At 36.4% G+C, this 22,452-nt stretch overlaps 1 protein-coding gene across 9 annotated transcripts in view; it reads left to right on the forward strand.

The window, feature by feature from the left end:
- Positions 1–22,277, forward strand: part of ano1a (anoctamin 1, calcium activated chloride channel a) — a 264,303-nt gene extending 242,026 nt beyond the window's left edge. For all 9 annotated transcript variants that reach the window (XM_039748821.1, XM_039748789.1, XM_039748779.1 and 6 more), the window contains 3 exons: positions 4,898–5,082; positions 16,787–16,892; positions 21,218–22,277. In XM_039748821.1, coding sequence (XP_039604755.1) covers positions 4,898–5,082; positions 16,787–16,892; positions 21,218–21,487 — 561 coding nt within the window. In that variant the 3' untranslated portion in view covers positions 21,488–22,277. The remainder of the gene's footprint in view (positions 1–4,897; positions 5,083–16,786; positions 16,893–21,217) is intronic.
- Positions 22,278–22,452: the final 175 nt, after the last annotated feature.

A 22,452-nucleotide genomic window follows, 5' to 3' on the forward strand; every position in this document is an offset into this window, starting at 1 on the left:
TATTTCACTGATCACTCTTACCACTTTCTTTTATGTGGACTCGTTCCCAGGACACTTTTTACTACTTTTTTACTATTTGGACATGGATTTTTACACACCGAGACTCGTCTATTCAGGTAGTCAAAATGTGAATTTCCCCATGAGATTAATAAAGTATCGATCAATCGATCAATCGTGACTGTCAACGATGCCTGAGAGCAGTAAATGATATAACTGCCTAAAAAGAACGACACTATTTTCAAAAAGGCAACACTGACATCTCCAACAGAATGGCAAGAAATAAAATAACTAAATTTTAATCAATTAACATGTCACAATAGTGATGCCTTTGTTAGGAGACATGAAATGACTTTTTAGAATACCCTTCACCACAACAAAGCATTGTCCTACCATCATCTGAATTATCTTGCAGGTCTAATATAATGAAGTGTTCTTATATTCTCTCTTTCTTTCCGTTCTCCGTTTGGCCACAATGTGGTATACTTGGGTTTAAAGAGGAAGGTGAAACTTTATTTGGTTATCTGCTGTTATAAATGGGGTCTAACATCTCCAAATTTCACACCCTGGTCAGTTTATTCTCCACGGAAACTAGTGCTCTGTTGAGAAAACAGTTTGAATAATGTGCTTTGTTTAGCGGTAAATCTTTTAAGAGAATCTGTACATCTGTAAAGAGTGTCCAAATGCACAGAACTGGCCGTGAAACTCATCCCAACATTTCGGAATGAAGCAAAATTGTTTGTCTTTACTGAAGAATGGAGCGCTGCAACAGTGTATGCTTGCTTATGTTCAGTTAGCCATATTAAGGGCTTCTCCTTTAGCTGGCTATGTTTGACATACTGGAAAGATGCATTGATATTGCAAATAAATTACATGTTCTTAAAGACCATTTTTGAACTCCGTCAGCACTGCTTACTGTCTGTCTTGTGGACCGGCAGCTTGGAAGTAGAGTGCTGCAAATCCAAATCAACTAGCTGTGCATTGAACAGATTGGAGTTTTCTGCAAATTTCAGATGCTCTCTAATTGTCTTAATATCTCTATAACTCTTAAAACCAAGGGATTAGGAGACTGTTAGATACAGTCTCCCAGACACAGTTTTTCCCAGCCATTTCTGTCTTACAGTATATTCCTCAGGAAAGTTCACCTGCTTAACTCCATGATATGTAGCTCAACATTCTTATAATGTGTAATTGCTACTGGGAAGGCCACTACTAGCAGTTTTTATTTTTACAGTCCAGGGTTATTGGAGATGGATGATTTGTTTGGGAGGAAAGATACTAATAATGTTCAGTTAGATATTGAAATGGTGCCAATAGTTCTGATGTAAAATTGAATATTTTAATCCTGCCAGTAGGTCTTTTGTCAGTAGTGACTTAGGAACAGGGACTTCTGAGGTGAGTTTCACTCTCTGCAAAACAGTTATTCTGTGCCACTGACACAACCAAATCCAAAGTAGGATTTCACTCTCTGAGTCACACAAATGCATTTTCTCTGTTGTTATTCCTACCTAATGTTATTTGTTTTTTCTTTTCTTGTAACTTTGACAGCTTGTAAAGCACTTTGAGCTTTTTTTTTTTTGTATAAAAATGTTCTATATAAATGAAGTGGTGTTGTTGCAGTTCCTCACTGCAAACCAACTTTACACTCATGAAGGAAGTTTATCACAAAACAAGACCACAACAACCACCCAACTGTTCCCGATTCCGCTCCCAATTTCCGAATACCAGTTCTGATTCATTCAAGGCCATCGTACATTTTTTTGGTAACACACTTAAAGGGTCAGTCCTTTCATTCATGACAGTAAAGCTACATTTCTGTATGGAGACCTCTCTTTTAAGATGCTTCTACACTGACAGAAAGTCGCAATTCAGAGAGCCCAGTATAGAGTGAAGGTAAAGCATGAGTTGGCCAGTAGGCATGCCTATTCTAGCTTTAAACTTTGTACCCAAATTCAATCCTTGAAAAGTTTATTCCAGTCAGAAGAAATGGGATACATAGGGCCAGTTTCACAGTTTCACCTTGGTGGATTGAGACCAATAATGACTTTGGCCAATATTGAACATCTTGTGCCTTACTGTAATATAGTTTGGTGCTGCTTTGTTTGACAAAGGTGTGCAAGATTGATGATATCTATATAATATCTGATGATTACAGTCATTTTCACCCTTTATGGTACTCTGCATGTCATTTCAATATTTAATGTACCATGGTACTAGGGCAACCTGCCACGTTAAAATAGAAGAGTCATATTTTTCAGTCTTTTAATACTAAAAGGTACTGTTACTTGTGAGGGCTTTGAAAGACTTGCGATGCAAAATGATGCAGCCATTTTCATATAAATCAGCAGAGAAGAGCAGGCCACTGGTATCACTGGTGTAGAATTGAACTGGTGGAAGAATTTGATTTCCATGTGTCAATGCGTGTGGCCAGTCCATCCTCTAACCTCTGCACGGATATTTGGATTTGAGTTCTTCTACCAGCTGAATGCTATACTACTGATGTCACTGGTACTTTTTGTCCTGTTGATTTTAAACAAAAGTGGCTGCTTTGTTTCCAACACATTTTTTTTTTCCAAAGCGCCCATATGGTAAAAAGTGCTTTTCCCTATTAACGTATGGAAAATTGTGATCATTTCCCTTTAACTATCGCCTCTCCATCCTCTCTTAAGCTGATGTGATATTACATAACTTCTAGTTGGAGGGGATGTTAAAATGGATGACTGCAGTTGGTAAGCTTGTCACCTGAGTATGTCAATTTATATGACTTGACATTGCAGGAGATGTTAAATTACCCAACTGTGTGATGGCTTTCCAGCAAACTTCCAAAGTATACCAAGCTCACCCATTTTCTGAGGGCCAATAATGTGCTGTTTTTTCAGAGCCAGTTCTGTTCAGAGACTTTGTAGGTATAGTGAGTAACCACAATCTTTTTCTCTTTTTTTTTTTCTTTTTCCATTGTTTAAAACGGGCGGCACGGTGGCACACAGTAGCGTTGTTGCCTCGCAGTAAGGAAACCCGGGTTTGTTTCCTGGATCCTCCCTGCGTGGAGTTTGCATGTTCTCCCCGTGTCTGAGTGGGTTTCCTCCCACAGTCCAAAGACATGCAGGTTAGGTACATTGGCGATTCTAAATTGTCCCTAGTGTGTGCTTGGTGGGTGTGTGTGTGTGTGCGCCCTGCAGTGGGCTGACGCCCTGCCCAGGGTTTGTTTCCTGCCTTGCGCCCTTTGTTGGCTGGGATTGGCAGCGGACCCCCGTAACCCTGTAGTTAGGATATTGCAGGTTGGATAATGGATGGATGGATGGATTCTTGAAAACATGAGAGATCAAACAAACGAGCCACTCTCCTACTGTATTTACGAGATCCAAAATGCATGGCATTCCTTATTTCTTGTTACTGCATTATATGCATTGTACTTCCGTCTGAGCGCTCATTGTTTGCCTGCTCTTGTATACACACACAGCCCCTCTCTGTGACTTAAGACAAAGTCAGACTTGTATGATTTGACTAGGGGGGTGAGTGTGGACTAGTTGGACTGGATCACTGAGTAATGTGCTATGAGCGATGTGACGGGTGGTCATGGAAGTGCACGATGACTGCTCCAGCTAAACTAAGATTATGTAAATGGTGCATACAACTGAAAAATGCTGGAAAAGTCGTGTAATGGGACATGACCGTTAGTAGTGCCAATTCCATACACTTTTGGATGCATTGCTGTTGTTGACATTCATGTACGGGTAAACAAAATGTCAGTTCTTTAGCCAAGTTTCTCTGTGTATTCAGGTCTTCCTTGTAAGGGTGTAAATTTGAGGTGTGCCTCACAAGGTAGGGCCCTGTTTTCCATATTGTCTACTGCAGTTGCTAAGCATTTGAGCTACTCATCCATGTGTATATTCTACTTTATTATGTTTTTACTTGGTAATTCGATTAATATGTCTAAGTTTTTTGCTAAATTGATGATCATGAGTGCTGTTCTTATGCCATAGTTGGTGGTGGTGTTGTGTTTTCTCCAGATTTCATGCGTCGGTGCAGGCCTGCACCTAGGGAGGGGGGGACAACCATGACACTTGTCAGGGGCCCGAGCGAGATAGGGCCTCGCCCTTTAAGTGGCGTTTTAAAATATACGCACGAAACACGAAAGGGGTCTGAACTCACCTGTCAGCTGCCTGGGGCCCAGAATTTCCTAGGTGCGGGCCTGGTCTGTGTTCCCTAACAAGATAAGCAGGTTACAAACTTGATGGTGGTATTACACTTATAGTAGAACCTAGCTGTGATGGCTTCAGTCTTGGCATGTTTCTGTACTAAGAGGTAATTTGGTTCTAAGTTTATTCATTACATAAGTTTGAAGAAAGCTGAAGCATTGCAAGGATAGAGTAAATAAAGTTACAGTTTTGATCAGAAATACCTGTTAATAATAAAGCACTTCTTAAATTATAATGAAAAATTCATTGAAAAAATAATAATAAAAATGAATTTTGTAATTGAAGATTGTTCTTTAATTTTTATTATGTTGTGCATTAATCTTGTAACGAAAGCGAGTAATTATATAAATGGCCAGTAAATATCAGATCTGCTGGTATTAACATCAGCAGTGGGAACTGTAGATATTTGGTTGTGTATTCTAAATTAAGATCTTTTAAGGAGATAAACCTTAATATTTAAGACTAAATCCATTTAGAAACATAGCATGTGAGATTTTGAGTACACAGCCAATTGGAATACTTGCTGATTATACTCATAAAGTGATCAATGATAATCCTGTATTGACATTTGTTTTTTTCCAGATTTGATCAACAGTAATCTTAGATTGACATTTAATTGTTTATATTTTTCCAGACAGGCATGTATTTGTATTTTGTTTGAGGTAATCTGTATGCCAAAACTAATTGTTTTAATCATGCAGGCATTTGTGATCTCGTTCACGTCTGACTTCATCCCACGCCTTGTGTACTTGTATATGTACAGTCCAGATGGCTCCATGCATGGCTTCATCAACCAAACATTGTCTTATTTCAACGTCAGTGACTTCCAGACTGGAACCGAACCTTTGGATCCTTTACAGCTGGGTTTCAAGGTTGACATCTGCAGGTATCCATACTCTCCTCTCTGTGTATTTGTCTTTTACACCTGTCCTTGTAGGATTTGTGTATGTGCTTTTGGTTTATATTTGCTAGATGTTCAGTGTTTTGGCCAGAATTGTTTTTCTGTTGAGCAATCTTTGAAGAATACATAGTTTTGTTTTCAGTTGTACAGTATGTCAGCCACTTTAATGTAAAAAAAAAAAATCCTTTATATTCAAAACTGGACAGAAGGCTTAAAAAAAAAATTGGGAGTAGTCTCCCCTAGGCTTTCTAGTATATTCAGATATGGGGATGGATATTTGAAGAGTAACCTGCAAGACAATGATGCTTATTTAATGTATATAATATAAAAAATATATTCAAGAAGATATCAAATCAAATTAATAATATATTGAACAATCACTGTAAAAGTAAAGTTGAATAAATCAGACTCAGCAGCTGCATGAATAAAAAGTAAAGTACCACTTCCGGTTAGCAGAAATAGCTCAAAAGTTGATAGAAATCTACATTTTGTACCTAATAATTTTGCAGTATGCAAAATTTGGGTGACCTAAGTGAAAGTGTACTGAAGTTTTTGTGTTTACATATAGACACACACACGCACACACACACAGATATTCCAAAAATAAAACATTGAGAATAATCAAAATCTCGACATCAAATTTTTGTTCGATCTCAATACATTCACTGTTTAAATGACATGTTTTCCTTTTTAAAATTCTAAACTTCTCATTTACTAGTTTCTGTTCTTTTAAATCAGTGCGTTGACATGCACACAAAACTGGGGTTTATTTTTATATATATATATATATATATATATATATATATATATATATATATATATATATATATATATATATATATATATATATATATACACATATATACATATATATATATATATATACATATATATATATATATATATATATATATATATATATATATATATATATATACATATATATATATATATATATATATATATATATATATATATATATATATATATATATATATATATATATATATATATATATATATATATATATATGTGTATATATATATATATATATATGTATATATGTATATATATATATATATATATATATGTGTATATATATATATATGTGTATGTATATATTATGAGGGGCCGTTCAGGAAAAAAAGATTGGTTTGTAAATATATACATTGGTTCAGATACATTGGTTTGAATATATACATTGGTTTTAATACATCCATTCAGATATATACATTGGTTGAGATATATATATTGGTTGATATACATTGGTTTAAATATATATATTGGTTAAAATAGATTGGTTTAGATATATACATCGGTTCAGATACATCCGTTCTGATATATATATTGGTTCAGATAGATCGGTTCAGATATATACATTGGTTGGGATTTATGGGCAGGCACAACGCGGTCACCCATGTTTAGCATCTCCTTTTGCTTCATCATTGCTTCAACACTGTTGTAATTATTGTGAACATTTTATACAAGCAGCATACGCTTGTCTGTCGCGTTTTGTTTAAGTAAGCCCTATTTGTTGGGGTCCTCCATTTCAAAGCACTTTTTTTCCTTTCATTATTTAAAACACTCGCGCAGATCACCGCCTCTTCGCCTCGCTCCGTCCCGCCCCGGCTCATTGTACCCGCCTCACTCGCTCCCTCTTGTCCCTCCCATGACAGATTCTTCTCAAAGCAGAGTTACTAGAAAGCATTAATCGCAACCGCAGTACCTCCCATATTTCACCTCATGAGACGCTGGTTTATCATTGGTGGAAAGCCGCCTGGTGACATCTGTTATTCCGTATTGGCAGCATTTCATTAAAGAGCGATCTGCTTCAGCAAGGAACTTAGTCCTGTTTGCTGAAAGAATGTTATGGAGGAAAACACTGGAGTTGCTCTCTTTCTTTAAATGTTGATCAGGGATCAAAATGACCAGAATATTCCCGCATCACAAATAACTGATGTTTAACTGATGTTTTTATAGTAAAACGAACAAAACCACACACACTCACAAACTCACAAATCATGGGTCGCACGTACTACTAATTAAGCGTATCTGTCAAGGGCGATTATTTTTCACCCCATAAAACAGATTCTTCTCAAAAGCTGAATTACCAGGAAGCATTGATCGCAACCGCAGTACCTCCCATTTTTTTCACCTCAACAGACGCTGGTTTATCATTGACCGAAAGCGCCCGGTGATTTCTGTTATTCCGTATTGGCAGCATTTCATTAAAGGGCGATCTGGTTCAGCAAGGAACTTAGTCCTGTTAGCTGAAAGGATGTTATGGATGTAAACACTGGAATAGCACTGTTTCTTCTGAATGTTTATCAGTGATCAGGGACCAGATTGATCAGAATATTCCTGCTTCACAAATAACTGATGTCTATTTTTATTGTAAAACTGAGAAAACCAAACACGCGCGTACACAACACAAATACTCAAACTCACACATTGTGGGTCGCACATACTGCTGATTAAGTGTATCTGTCACGGACGATCATTTTTTTTACCTAATAAAACTTTAGTTCGTCAAATTTAGAAAGCAGCGAGGTGATTTCTATTATTCCTTATTGGCAGCATTTAATTTAAAGATGATTCACGTCAACGAGGTGAAAGAGTCTCTTATTTTGACAGGGCGATCGTTTTAAGGCTTAAGCATTTTTGATTGACTTACAAAAGAAAATAGCTATTACTTACCCGTAGTGCTCAAAATTATAATGCGCGTATCTATAAGGAAGAGGTGGTGGTAAGATTGCTGACTCGCAGTTAAATGATCACTGGTTTGTGTCCAGGGGGCTTCCTTTCTGTTATTTTATTTATTTACCTATTTATTTTTACAAATTGCTTTGAGTAGTAAGAAAGGCGCTATAAAAACGTAAGGAATTAATAACAATTGTATTATTATTATTATTATTATTATTATTATACGTGTGAATGCATGATCAAATTCAGCCGCTGCGTAGTGGGGTAAGAATAGGGACAATACCACGAGTTCATTGAAATAATTACACAGCAAGGTGCACACGCAATGCAAACATAATGTGTATATTATTGAAGTAAAGGTTCATATAAATTAATTATATACAACTTTTTAACAAGTTGAGAGATGTCAACTGGTTAAAATGCACGAAATTATACATGATTGCTTTACAGTTCACACATAGTGTATGTATATTGTTAAAATAATGATATAAAAATCCTATAAAATGCTATAGAATCTGCGTCGTAGACTTATTTTGTGTCAAATTTCTTCAAAGAAGTTTTTAATTAGTTTGCTTTAAAAAAATCTTACGGCAAACATGTGAACCGTAGAAAATCGCTGATCTTTATCAATTTGTTTTAACGCATGCTCCGTGCAAAATGCTGTCATATCTGTTAGTAAACATGCACGCACAGCGATGTCCTGATGTCTGCGTTCTAAGGCTGCAGGTAAATTAAACGCTATTGACGTTTTACCGGGGTGCTTTGTGATTGAGGGCGGACAGTAAACTTTGTTAAAATGATATCGAAAAATACCAGTCGTCAGTTGTGTTTTTTAGTCGTTTTGGCGTGTTTACTGTTCTGTTACCAAAAAATTCTTCAACGGGGATCATCAACAAAGAAACATGGATAGTAAGATTTAGTAAAATATCAGTAATAATAATACATTGCTCGACGCCTAGTAACACTTTACAAAGACATTTAAAAGACAGCTCGTTAAAATAAATGTAGCAGTCCATTGTCACGCTATAAGTGACAGCTTGCTCTTAAACATTTACACAGGTGTTTTTTCCTGGGAATAAAAAAGGGGAAAAATCCACGGAAATGTTTTGTTTTGAACTCAAATTTCACCTCAAGCCATGTGAGTCATTAAAACTATTGGAATGAAAACGCATGTCTCATCCACTGGTCGGTACGCTCATTTTCCATGGCTGCTGTAGAGCTGTAAAATGTGTGCCCTCTGACTGCTGATTATACAAAATAGTTAAAAATATGTAAAATTGATTTTAAAAGGTTGTAGATATAGTTTTCTATATAATCTTCTCCACTATGTGTTTGCATCCTATTCCCTACAGGCAACACTCATTTCCATGGCTAGAGCAGATCCATGGGCTTGTGTGCACCCTGTCTGCCTCTTTCAAAATGAACCCTGGATAACTAATATTGTCTGAAATCCATGGTAAAAGATTGTTGAAAGTCATCTATATAACTTTCAAGTCTACTGTGTCCCATTATCCTCTCCACTCAAAGGGACACTCACTTCTACAGCTGAGCTTTTGCGTCAGAGTTGTGAGCTTCAACTGTTGCTTGCAGAATGAACATTAGACAATTTTATTGGATTGGCTGTTTTTCATTATATTAATATTAATTTATTTATTCATTCAGCCTCTGTTAAAAAGAAGCACATTTTCCCTTAGAGTACAAGTTCTATCTAATTATCTATCTATATGAAATACATGAGACTTGGAAAAATTCATATTATTTGTCAAATGAAGTACCAAATATCCACATTTGTAGGACAAGTCAATTAAAGAGTCCGACAAACAGCAACTGAGATATTAAAACATTTTATTGAATCTGTTCTGACAATTATAGTCTTTTAATTAAAATAATGATTATAATTATCAGAAAACGTAGCCATTTTAATGTCAGCATAAAACCAGGCCAGTAACATTTTTTTGAAATAATTTCAGCAGTTTTATAAATTCCAGAATGTACACCAATAGCACTGGCATGAACTTCCTTACAAGTATCCTTTGTCTCCTAAACTCAACAAATAACTTTCATATTCCTCCTGTTGCTCTGCTTGTCTTTTTTGACAATAGTAAAGGTCATCCTCTTTAAAAATTATATTCACGCAGCAATTAAAAATATGGTTATAATGTAAAACACTTCAAACAAGCCTGTAAAATGTACATTTTCTTTGTTTAAGTTGACTTCTTCAATGGATCTAACACTTACAACATGGGGCACTACAACACACATACACAAATATCTTTTAGTATTGTTTTAATATAGCCTTGAAAATTGTTGGTATCTGTCCTCTATCCAAGCCACCCATTTACAAAAGAGATTTACAGGCTTGGGCCCAGGACAAAAAATGAGACGGAAAGAAATGCCAAACTAGTGCTTACCACACTGACGCTTGCTCATACTACTACAGTTTAAAAGTGCCACCCAACCTGATGCCAACTCTTTCAGATGGGTAGTGAAACCAAGAAAATGTATTAATGGACACAGGAAAAAGTTAAAAGACTTATTCTGACAGTGACCATGTTGGGGATTGTTGATCTGTGAAGTGGCAGTAAAAATAAAAAAAATTTAAAAACCTGATTACAAAATATATTAAGAAAACTCAAAAGGTTTGATTAATTTATGAAAACTCCATAGAATACTTTCTAATACATGTTTTTCCTTCAACAGTCATGCTAATGTCAGAATTTGTGTGTTTTATCACTTATACTTTGTGCACATATTGATGCTGTTTTATGGAAAACGCAAGCACAGTAAATAATTATCAGCGGTTACAATTTAAATGTATATTTGCAGTATATACTGTACTGTATCCTGAAATGCCAAATTAGAAATGAGAAGATGATGAAAAGTTATATTTTGTTTAATATACTTTAAACAAACTGATCACAAAATGTCCTAATCAGTTTGACTTTGTTGGTACCCTAGAGTGGCACATATCCTGGAAGAAGTCCTATCAGGTTTATTTGGATTTAAAAAACCAAAATAATAATAATAATAATATATTACATTTATATAGCATTTTTCTGGCTACTCACAGCGATTTTCATAGACATACTTAAAAAGACAGTGTAAGCGCTTGATTTTTTTAATTAGTGGATGAGTAAGGACATAGTAAACAAAAAGTGATATAGAAGACTTCCTTCAATCTCTTTAAATAAACTATGGACAGTTTTGTAATTCCAGTGTTAATTTACAAGCAGAAGACGGGGGCACGCGTTTCTACAGCATAGACCAAGCTGTGGAAATAAGTGTCTCCTCTGCTAGAAGGGATTAAGAGACACACTCGATATGAAAACGTTATAAAAGACTGTCTAATAGACTTATTAAAGAAACTGTGCACAATTGTAACTGCCTGGTGTTCATTTTGTAATGGACCACAGCAGATAAGGAATGCCACAGGCTGCTAAAAGTTTTTTAAATACATTTGATGAGTTTTAATCTCCCATGAAAAACGGTGCAGAGAACTCCTATGTGTTTTATAGGATAATTGCACCTGCTGTGAAAATGAGAATCCTCTCCAATGTACAGGAGGTGAAAGGGTGGGTGTGATAGGAAATTTATTTATTTATTTATATAGAACTACTGTATATTTCATTCCAATAGTTTTGATTGGCTCACATGGCGGAGGTGAAATTTGAGTTCAACAACAAAACCTTTCCCGTGGATTTTTCCCCCCTTTTTTATTCCCAGGAAAAACCACCTGTGTAAATGTTTAAGAGCAAGCTGTCACTTATAGCATGACAATGGATTGCTACATTTATTTTAACGAGCTCATCATTTTACCAAAGTTTACTGTCCGCCCTCAATCACAGAGCACCCCAGTAAAATGTCAATAGCGTTTAATTTACCTGCAGCCTTAGAACGCAGACATCAGGACATCGCTGTGCGTGCATGTTTATTAACAGATATGACAGCATTTTGCACGGAGCATGCGTTAAAACAAATTGATTAAGATCAGCGATTTTCAACGGTTCACATGTTTGCCGTAAGATTTTTTTAAAGCAAACTAATTAAAAACTTCTTTGAAGAAATTTGACACAAAATAAGTCTACGACGCAGATTCTATACCATTTTATAGGAATTTTACATCATTATTTTAATAATATACATACACTATGTGTGGACTATAAAGCAATACATGTATAATTTCGTGCATTTTAACCAGTTGACATCTCTCAACTTGTTAAAAAGTTGAATATAATTAATTTATATGAACCTTTACTTCAATAATATACACATTATGTTTGCATTGCGTGTGCACCTTGCTGTGTAATTATTTCAATGAACTCGTGGTATTGTCCTTATTCATACCCCACTACGCAGCGGCTGAATTTGATCATGCATTCACACGTATAATAATAATAATAATAATAATAATACTATTATTATTATTGTTATTAATTCCTTACATTTCTTACTACTCAAAGCAATTTGTAAAAATAAATAAGTAAATAAATAAAATAACAGAAAGGAAGCCCCCCGGACACAAACCAGTGATCATTTAACTGCGAGTCAGCAATCTTACCACCACCTCTTCCTTATAGATACGCGCATTATAATTTTGAGCACTACGGGTAAGTAATAGCTATTTTCTTTTGTAAGTCAATCAAAAATGCTTAAGCCTAAAAAAAGATCGCCCTATCAAAATAAGAGACTCTTTCACCTTGTTGAAGTGAATCATCTTTAAATTAAATGCTGCCAATAAGGAATAATAGAAATCACCGCGCTGCTTTCTAACTTTGACGAACTAAAGTTTTATTGGGTGAAAAAAAAATGATCGTCCGTGACAGATACACTTAATCAGCAGTATGTGCGACCCACGATGTGTGAGTTTGAGTATTTGTGTTGTGTACGCTACGTGTGTTTGGTTTTCTCAGTTTTACAATAAAAACAGACCTCAGTTATTTGTGAAGCAGGAATATTCTGATCAATCTGGTCCCTGATCACTGATAAACATTCAGAAGAAACAGTGCTATTCCAGTGTTTTCCTCCATAACATCCTTTCAGCAAACAGGACTAAGTTCCTTGCTGAACCAGATCGCCCTTTAATGAAATGCTGCCAATACGGAATAACAGAAATCACCGGGCGGCTTTCGGTCAATGATAAACCAGCGTCTGTTGAGGTGAAAACATGGGAGGTACTGCGGTTGCACTCAATGCTTCCTGGTAACTCAGCTTTTGAGAAGAATCTGTTTTATGGGGTGAAAAAATAATCGTCCTTGACAGATACGCTTAATCAGTAGTACGTGCGACCCACGATTTGTGAGTGTGAGTGTGTGTGTGAGCGTGTACGTGCTTGTGTGTGGTTTTATTAGTTTTACTATAAAAATAGTTAAACATCAGTTATTTGTGATGCGGGAATATTCTGGTCATTTTGATCCCTGATGAACATTTAAAGAAACAGAGCAACTCCAGTGTTTTCCTCCATAACATTCTTTCAGCAAACAGGACTAAGTTCCTTGCTGAAGCAGATCGCTCTTTAATGAAATGCTGCCAATACGGAATAACAGATGTCACCAGGCGGCTTTCCACCAATGATAAACCAGCGTCTGAGGAGGTGAAAAAATGGGACGTACTGTGGTTGTGATTAATGCTTTCTAGTAACTCTGCTTTTGAGAAGAATCTGTCATGGGAGGGACAAGAGGGAGCGAGTGAGGCGGGTACAATGAGCGGGCGGACGGAGGCGAAGAGGCGGGTATCTCGCGAGTGTTTTAAATAATGAAAGGAAAAAAGTGCTTTGAAATCGAGGACCCCCAACAAATAGGGCTTACGAAACAAAACGCGACAGACAAGCGTATGCTGCTTGTATAAAATGTTCACAATAATTACAACAGTGTTGAAGCAAAAGGGAGATGCTAAACATGGGTGACCGCGTTGTGCCTGCCCATAAATCCCAACCAATGTATATATCTGAACCAATATATATATCAGAACGGATGTATCTGAACCGATGTATATATCTAAACCAATCTATTTTAACCAATATATATATTTAAACCAATGTATATCAACCAATGTATATATTTGAACGGATGTATTCAAACCAATGTATAAATCTGAACGGATGTATTCAAACCGATGTATATATCTCAACCAATACATCCCAACCAATGTATATATTTGAACCGAAATATATATCTGAATGGATGTATTAAAACCAATGTATATATTCAAACCAATGTATCTGAACCGATATAAATATCTGAACCAATGTATATATTTACAAACCAATCTTTTTTCCTGAACGGCCCTCATAATAATATATATATATATATATATATATATATATATATATATATATATATATATATATATATATATATATATATGTGTGTATGTATATATATATATATATATGTGTGTATGTATATATATATATATATATATATATATATATATATATGTGTATGTATATATGTGTATATATATATATATATGTGTGTATATATATATGTGTATATACATATGTGTGTATATATATATATGTGTATATATATATATATATATATGTATGTGTATATGTAAATATATGTAAATATATAGGGTGCTTTATGTTAATTTTATACACTACGTTTTTAGTCATAAAGTAGAAATACTGACACATAACATTATGCAATTTATCTGAAAAAAACAATATGTACATGTTTGTCTTAGGTAGAATGGGAATTGCCAGAGACCCTGCATATCTTTTAAAGTATTATGTTTTATGATTTAACTCTGCAATGTATTGAACATTACAAGTTATTTTTTCCCTTTTATAATTAATTTCTAGTTAAAGTAGGCAAAATGTGTCAATATACTGCTTCCAACCAAAAAACTTGTGACTCAGTTTAACTCGCTTAAGCCTTTCTATTGTCGAAGTATTTTTCAGTTACATTCAATCCTCATTATCCACTGGGGTTATGTATCTGAGAAACCCCACAGATATGGAAAATGTGGACATTGAAGCATTGATTCTATGGGGAAAAACAGGGTTAAGGACCAATAGGTGCAGATGGGGTCCAGTATTTATTTCCCACCCCATCCCATGGGCTGCAGTGAGGGCGTTATCTGCGAATATGTGCAATTAGACCACAGGCGTCACGAAATGGGTTACACATTTCTCATAGCCGATAAGTGAATTTGTTGGTACAAACTCCACAGATAGTAAGGAGTTACAGAAATCTTCCTAGGAAGACTTTGGGAAATGTGTGATTCTGATACATGTTTGTTATGGTACATAGAACGCATTAGTGCCCTATGCAAATTCAGTTGATTCTGAGATGAGCCACTGTTTGGAGCACAGTAAGGCTGTCAAACAATACTTCAGACTAGAATGTTTCATATCCACCTCAATAAAGGAACAAGTATCTGTGTGTCTGTCTGGTTTCTATGTCTCTGTCATTCAAACAGATGGTGCATCACAAACATTAGCACTGCTTTTACAAATCTCATACCAAGTGGCATATAACAGAAACATATACATTGCAGGGTGCACTTTAAACATTCACGCTGAGCTCTGAGTTGATCATTTAGATAGATAGATGATAGATAGATACTGTATTAATCTATCATTTATCTATCAAAATGGTAAACTCAGAGCTCAGCATGAATGTTTAAAGATTTCTAAATTAAATTCACAAAGTTTTAGATTTTAACCAGTCTTGGACAGGTAGCACAGCAAGTGTAAAATGTTGTTTGAATATATTGAAAAGTTCATTTGAATGTCTTGGTGTTGGTTAAATATAGATTGACTTGCTGTTACCAAAATTAATTGTTTATGCAGGGAAGTTTAATAAAGGCATTGAAAACTGCTCAGTTGTCAAACATTTATAAAAGTTACATAGTAATTCACCATCAGAAAGACACAATCTGTAATACTTTACATCAGTTTTAGCACATTAGGCTTCCTATCTTTTGTTTGTAGCAGTAGAGAGTTGTACTGTACTGTGTTGGCCATAGATTGATACAGGAGAAAGTAGGGTGAAATGACACCTTTTATTGGCTAACTAAATAGATTACAAATACAAGCTTTAGTAGCAGCTAAGGCTTCTTCATCAGGCAAGGTGTGGCCTGATGAAGGGGCCTTAGCTGCCTCGAAAGCTTGCGTTTGTAATCTATTTAGTTAGCCAATAAAAGGTGTCATTTCACCCTACTTTCTCCTGTATCTTTTGTTTGCAGAGGTTTGTCTTTAGCTCATTCATGGACGTCCCATTAGGAGGGGAGCAAGCAAAGTGCCTAGAATACCTAATGTAATATGCAATTTCTTATTTGTCTGGTTAGCTATTGTTACTGTTCTAAACAAAACTAGATTTACAATTCCATTCTAATCCAATGTGCATATGAGAACACAGAGGCACAATAAATCACATTATGGAGACTGCAATAACTTTACAAAGACCAAAGCTTTTTCCCCCATGTACCTTCCAAGCTCTTTTCACCTTCTCTCAATCCTTTACTACATTTGACACACTATCTCCTGACCAGTTGAACCTTTGCCTAAACTTAACAACAGTATCTCAGCTCCAGCAGAGCCACTGACAAGGAATGACCTTTAAACCCTTTAATGTAGTAGATACCCATGGGAAAGTCTGCAGATCTGCATCAGCTGCCCCCCAGTGGATAAGGGGAACTCTCCTGACCTTCTGACCCCTCGCCATAACCTTCGTTTTAGTCTAGCACCCACAGAGCAATTACTAACACGGCACTCTCCAGTTGCAAAGTGGCTGCTTACCTGTCTTCCTGTTATGATGGGATCCCCAGATCACAACTTTAACATTCCTGTTATTTAATGGGCCCTTCCACATAATCCTATTATTAGCTCCTTTAATATAATGTGGGCCATGACAAGTGCATCTTCTATTGACCCTTGATCATCTCATTTTTCTGATGGGAACAATATGTATATAATATAAAGAAATAGTGCACATTGAGAATTTCTAAAATGAATTATTTTGGTTTTTTTTTATTATAGATACAAAGACTACAGAGAACCTCCATGGTCACCAGATGACTATGAAATAACAAAACAATTTTGGTCAGTCTTGGCAGCAAGACTTGCATTTGTAATTGTGTTCCAGGTGAGTGTCACAGTTTGGACTCTGCAGGTCCCCTAATTTGAGGAACCCTAACCCTAACTTGTTTCTTGCCTGTTTTCAGAAAAACATTTGCATGTAGGTGAAGTAGTTGTCGTCATTTTTTTAAATTATTAAAACGTTAGTCATCAATGTGCCTTGTATAAACAGGATGTGGTTTTGCAAAACTTCTAAAGAAGAGTGGGTTCCATGGTTTTTGTCAAATTACAGCTGTTGATGTACCTGTACTTCTGTATGTACTCATGTATGATTTAATTCATCAAAAAACTTTTAACCCTTTACATATTATGGCTAGAGCACTTCTTTATAAACAATGTTTCAAGTCTTGTTTTTCTTGTGCCAAAATGACCAGACTGCTGGGTGAGCTGACTCTCAAGCGTGCAACATAAAATTGACTGTGTGAGAAACAGTCTTCCCTTAAATCCACTCCGGCAAAACTTAATGTCTGACCCTGAAATTTATTGATGGTCATGGCAAAGCAGACTTTTTAAGGGAAAACTGCAATCTCTTGAATTCAAAGGGGAAATCAGAGGGTATTGAGGGTATGCACGCTATGAGCACTGACACCCGTCAAGCACATCCAGTCAATATTGTCGCCTCAATAATATTGCTTTTTAATGCGGTTACCTGCAGCCTGGTTCCATTACGGAGTCTGTGCAGGCGTAGGTTTCGCAGCAACATCACTGGAGCACCTACTTTCAAAATAAGCCTATGGGTTGGGAGGCCCAGTGGTTTAAGCGTATTAAGAAATTCAACAGGATAGTTTGTAGAATCAACTGTATTTAGCACCGAATCTACCGATTTGTGTTCCATTAAAGCCCCTTCAAAAGAATTTAATAAGACATCGCTGATCACGCTTGGTTGATCGTTTTTAGGAGTCAGAATAGGACGCTCGCATATCCATTTCATAGACTTATTATGGACATGGGCAATATCAGATGTGACAGATAGTGGGCGCTATAGCTCCCTTGAACCCCTGTCCAAGACGCCAGACACCAGATAAAAGTCCACAAGTTGACTTTAATCATACACAACAGTGTACAAAGCACCCTCCTCTCCACAATACTCATTAAATCACTCACAAATACTACAATAAACAATCCTCCACTCCCAGACGCGCTGCCCTCCTACCACCCAGCTCAGCTCGCCGTCCGGGAGCTGCCTCAGTCCTTTTATATTCCCTGACCCGGAAGTGTTCCAATCCCCAGTCCATGTGATCTACTATCACTTCCGGGTCAGATAACAAGTCCCTTTCTTCACTCCGGAAGCACGTCATTCCCCTTGTCCATGTGACTCGGATGTACTTCCGGGTCGTAAGGCAAATAAACACTGTTCCTCCCTGCAGCGTCTCCTAGTGGCTCCCATGGTATCCAGCAGGGCTGTGTATAAAAACTCCAATGTCCAGGATTCCCTGCTGGCATTCGGGGGACCTCCATACTGCAGGGAGGGCTCCACCTGGCAACTTGGGGGTATTGGCCGGGATGAACGCCCAGCCATACACCACAAAGGATATATTTTGGAAATTAAGTCTCACACGGTGGTCACGATAGAACACAGTTCTGAAGGGATGGTAAGTTTACCATTCGATTCTGGAAAATCGCCATGCCCTATTTTATTTTGAGCAACAGGCCTGAAAACTGACCAGCAAAAACATCACCCCTTAGATGGACTCTCATATTTTTGATGAGTTTTGGTTTGCTCATTGATGGCCACGGAACATGCTTCTTCATCTGCTCATGTTCCTCTGGGCACTACTGGTAATGTTTGACGAAAATCACCTGCCAACAACATTAACTCCATCCATCACCTTATTATTATCCCTGATATCTTGAAGGCTTCTATTCAGAGCTTCAGTACCCCCTTTATGTACTTAGTATGTCACAGCACTACTGCCATGTTACTTTGCTTGGAAATATTACATAAAGGGGTCTCCATGTGTATCAGGTTGAAAGGAAGCTTAAAAGCAGTATGTGCAGTCTTGCCCCCTTCTAGAAGGCTAGCAGCAATCCCAGAAGACGCAACAGCTAAAGCGATTTCACGACTGCTCCTAACCTTTGCTAAAACAAAGGAGGTTGAAATGCTCAAAATATTATATTTATGAGGATATTAAATAGAATAAATGAATAGGGATATCTATTTATGATATCTATATATGATAGGGGAATCTATTTGATAAGGGTTTAATAAGGAAAATATTGTACTGAAAAGTACAATTTTACAAATTAGAACCGAAAGTAACAACAACAACATTGATTTATATAGCACATTTTCATACAAACAGTAGCTCAAAGTGCTTTGTAATATCGAATGCGCAGACGTGTTTCCTAGACAGACAAATGTTGCATTTATAATGAAGCGGCCTGTGCTGTGCTGCTACTTATATACTCGGCAGCGGTGGTGCACGTGCAGTACGAACGTTACGACTATTATTTTGTTACAATTCTTAGTACCTAATAACTACGCATTAATTGCACAATTGGTGTGCATGTTAAAAAGACAAAAATTTAAATGTTTTTAATGTAGAAGCACATATTTATTTAAGTATTAAAATATGTCTTTATTTTAATGTATTGAAGAGTCTGTATGCCATTTCTTCGTATCTCAGTCGAGTAGTTTCTGATATACGGGGTGTTAGTTTAAAAATGTTTAACCCTCCTTTTCACCCCCTCAGCGGTTAAATTTTTGAAAAACGTACATGTTTCTTTTGTAGAGCATAATTATCAAGTTTGAAGACCAAAGTCCTATTTTCATTTTTTTCCCATAGTAACGTGCACACCCTGTATCACCCCTGCAAGGGCTGAATTTCGGAAAATCCAAAAATATGTGTTTATTTTTTGTTATTGAAGTGTCTGTATACAAATTTTTGTGTTTCTCAGTTAAGTAGTTTCTGGATATACAGGTGTCACTTTAGAAAAAATGTAACCCCCCCTTTTCACCCCCTCTGGGCTTGAATGTCAAAATATCTCTTCTTAGTGGATGCCTATGTCATAAAAGGTATCTACTGTCCAAATTTCACGTTTCTAGCTCCAGCAGTTAGTTGGTCATCACCGTAGAGTTTTATACATAAAGATTTAGAAATATTTCTATTTTTGCTATAGATTTAAATGCTTAACTCTCTTTTGTTGATTTCATTATATTCTGCCCTTTCTCTGTGCACCTTGCTCCCTTCATTATATCTTAATAATGACAATTAAAAACAAGCAGACAGCCAGGCAACCAACACTGAATCGTGAAAGGCTACTTTAGCATCAGACCCACTAATTAGTAAGTAATGCATTAATTAAACAATTAAAACACCTGGAAAAGTAGAATGAAAACAAAATGAAGTTATTGTTCAAAAGAAAAAATACATCATTCCCATATGCAGCATGCTTGCCTTTTCTTTACAAACTACCGTATATACTCGCAGATAAGTCGGGAGTTGATTTTAATGTATAATTTCTGGTATTTTATAATGTCGATCATAAAAGTCGAATGCGGAAAACTCACGCTATTGGTCCAAGAGATTATGATATGCTAACACCCACCTGAGAGAGTAACCACAGAGCACACTGCCTTTGTTCTGTGTGGGTGTGGCAATGCGCTGTGGGTGTGGCAATGCGCTGTATCAGCGCGTGATCCTAACCTCTCACTCTCTCTCTCTATTGTGCCTACGTGACCGCACAGTAATACCCAAACTATTCCGAAGCAACATTTGCACTGATTTGTGTGTTTATTTTTTTTTTGTATCTCACACTTTCATACACATTTATCGTAAGAGCATCCCTTATCTACGATGGAGTGTTCAATCAGAAGAAAATATGAAGCTGGTTTTAAATTAAATGTCATTGAAGTAGCGACAGAAATTGGTAATTGTGCTGCTGCAACAAACTTCGATGCGCATGAGAAACTGATGTAAGACTGGAGGAGACAAGAAGATGTAAGAAAAATCAAGAGTCGTATTTTTGAACGAGCGCATAAGTCGGGGTCTGATTTCATGATTGATTTTTTGGGTTTCAAGACCCAACTTATATGTGAGTATATGCGGTAAGTAGAAGTAGCAGCCACTTGTGTTTCAGGAATGTTTATTTAGCTTGGTTAGACAGGCTGCTTGTTTTTCATCACAAGGCACCTTAGGTCTGAATCGTGGCACAGAGCATTCAAGTGGTTGGCAACTAGAAAGTAAGGCAGTTGCATTTTGAAAACTTAACGAGTCCTCTCTTCCACTGATTGCTGTACCTACTTCAGCTCATCTGTTGTGGGTCAGACTCACGTTAGTCTGAATTTAGCTATATTGATATTAATATTAATGTTTTTCATTTTGTACACAGAATCTGGTGATGTTCATGAGTGACTTTGTGGACTGGATGATCCCAGATATTCCAAAGGATATAAGTGAGCAGATCCACAAGGAGAAGGTCCTCATGGTGGAACTCTTTATGAAGGAAGAACAGGGAAAGCTTCAGATGTTAGAAACCTTACTGGCAAAAACTAAAGAAGGCAAAGGCACGGAGAACTGTAACAACCACAGCCCCTACAGTCGACCTCGTAGCCATAAAGGAAGCACAACATCTTTGCATTCACAAAATGATGATGCATAAACCGGGCAAAGTTCAACTTTGAGAACAAGAAAGACAAAGATAACTTAAAACATGTATTTGTCTGTGCATTCCATATTACAAGAGACTTGACAGAAGGACTTGACGGAGAAGATGTCAGTTTAAGCGGTGTTTTCAGTCCTGTTACTTCGGCTAAGAGTGCCCATCATGGCTATGAGAAGGACCACATTCTGAACACAGCAAAGGCTTTTTTTGTGTGTGTGTTCCTCTGTATTCAAATTTTTCCTCTTTATTTTGCACAATTTCAAATTCATTGCAGGGAAATTGATTTTAGTCTACGGTTAGTGGAACTGCAGACAGTGAACGATGATTTGCTCTTCTTGTTCCACATATGTTTTTTCCTCTGTCTAGCTGTTAGATTTCTGCTTCCAGCCAGCTATATTTTAATTTTGATTATATTTTCTTTTTTGCAATCATGCTTTAAGGGCAATTGGCATTGACTTGTGATCTGTAATTGTAGGACATTTACAAGTGTATCTGGAATTTAGGGAGTATTCTTTAACTGGTGAATCTGAAATATTTTGTTCTTTATATTTTGGTACATTTTTTATTTTCTTTGAGTTCTAAATAATTCATTTACTTTGTCAGGAAATTAATTTCCACTGAAGCAGACCACATATTCATAGTCTGTAACCCAGTCAGGGAGACTTCAATATTCAGATATGGATCTTATTGCTTAGTTGTTTAGAAAAATGTAATTTTATTCTGCGATGAACATAATTGCTAAAACTGGGGCATCTTTTACTCAATCTGTGTTATTTTTTTTTTTTTTTAAATACATATATTCCATAATGCGTCACATTTTATGCATTAGTATTTTTCCTACTTACTTTCTTGACCTTGCAAACATTTGTTTCATAGTCTCAAAAACCAAATACTGTTCAGGGTAATAATTCGGTAGTCGTTTAAGTTGCCTTCTTTATTCCCTGTTCCACAAATGCCTCTGG

Source organism: Polypterus senegalus, chromosome 1, assembly GCF_016835505.1.
Source record: "Polypterus senegalus isolate Bchr_013 chromosome 1, ASM1683550v1, whole genome shotgun sequence".
Taxonomy (NCBI): Eukaryota; Metazoa; Chordata; class Cladistia; order Polypteriformes; family Polypteridae; genus Polypterus; species Polypterus senegalus.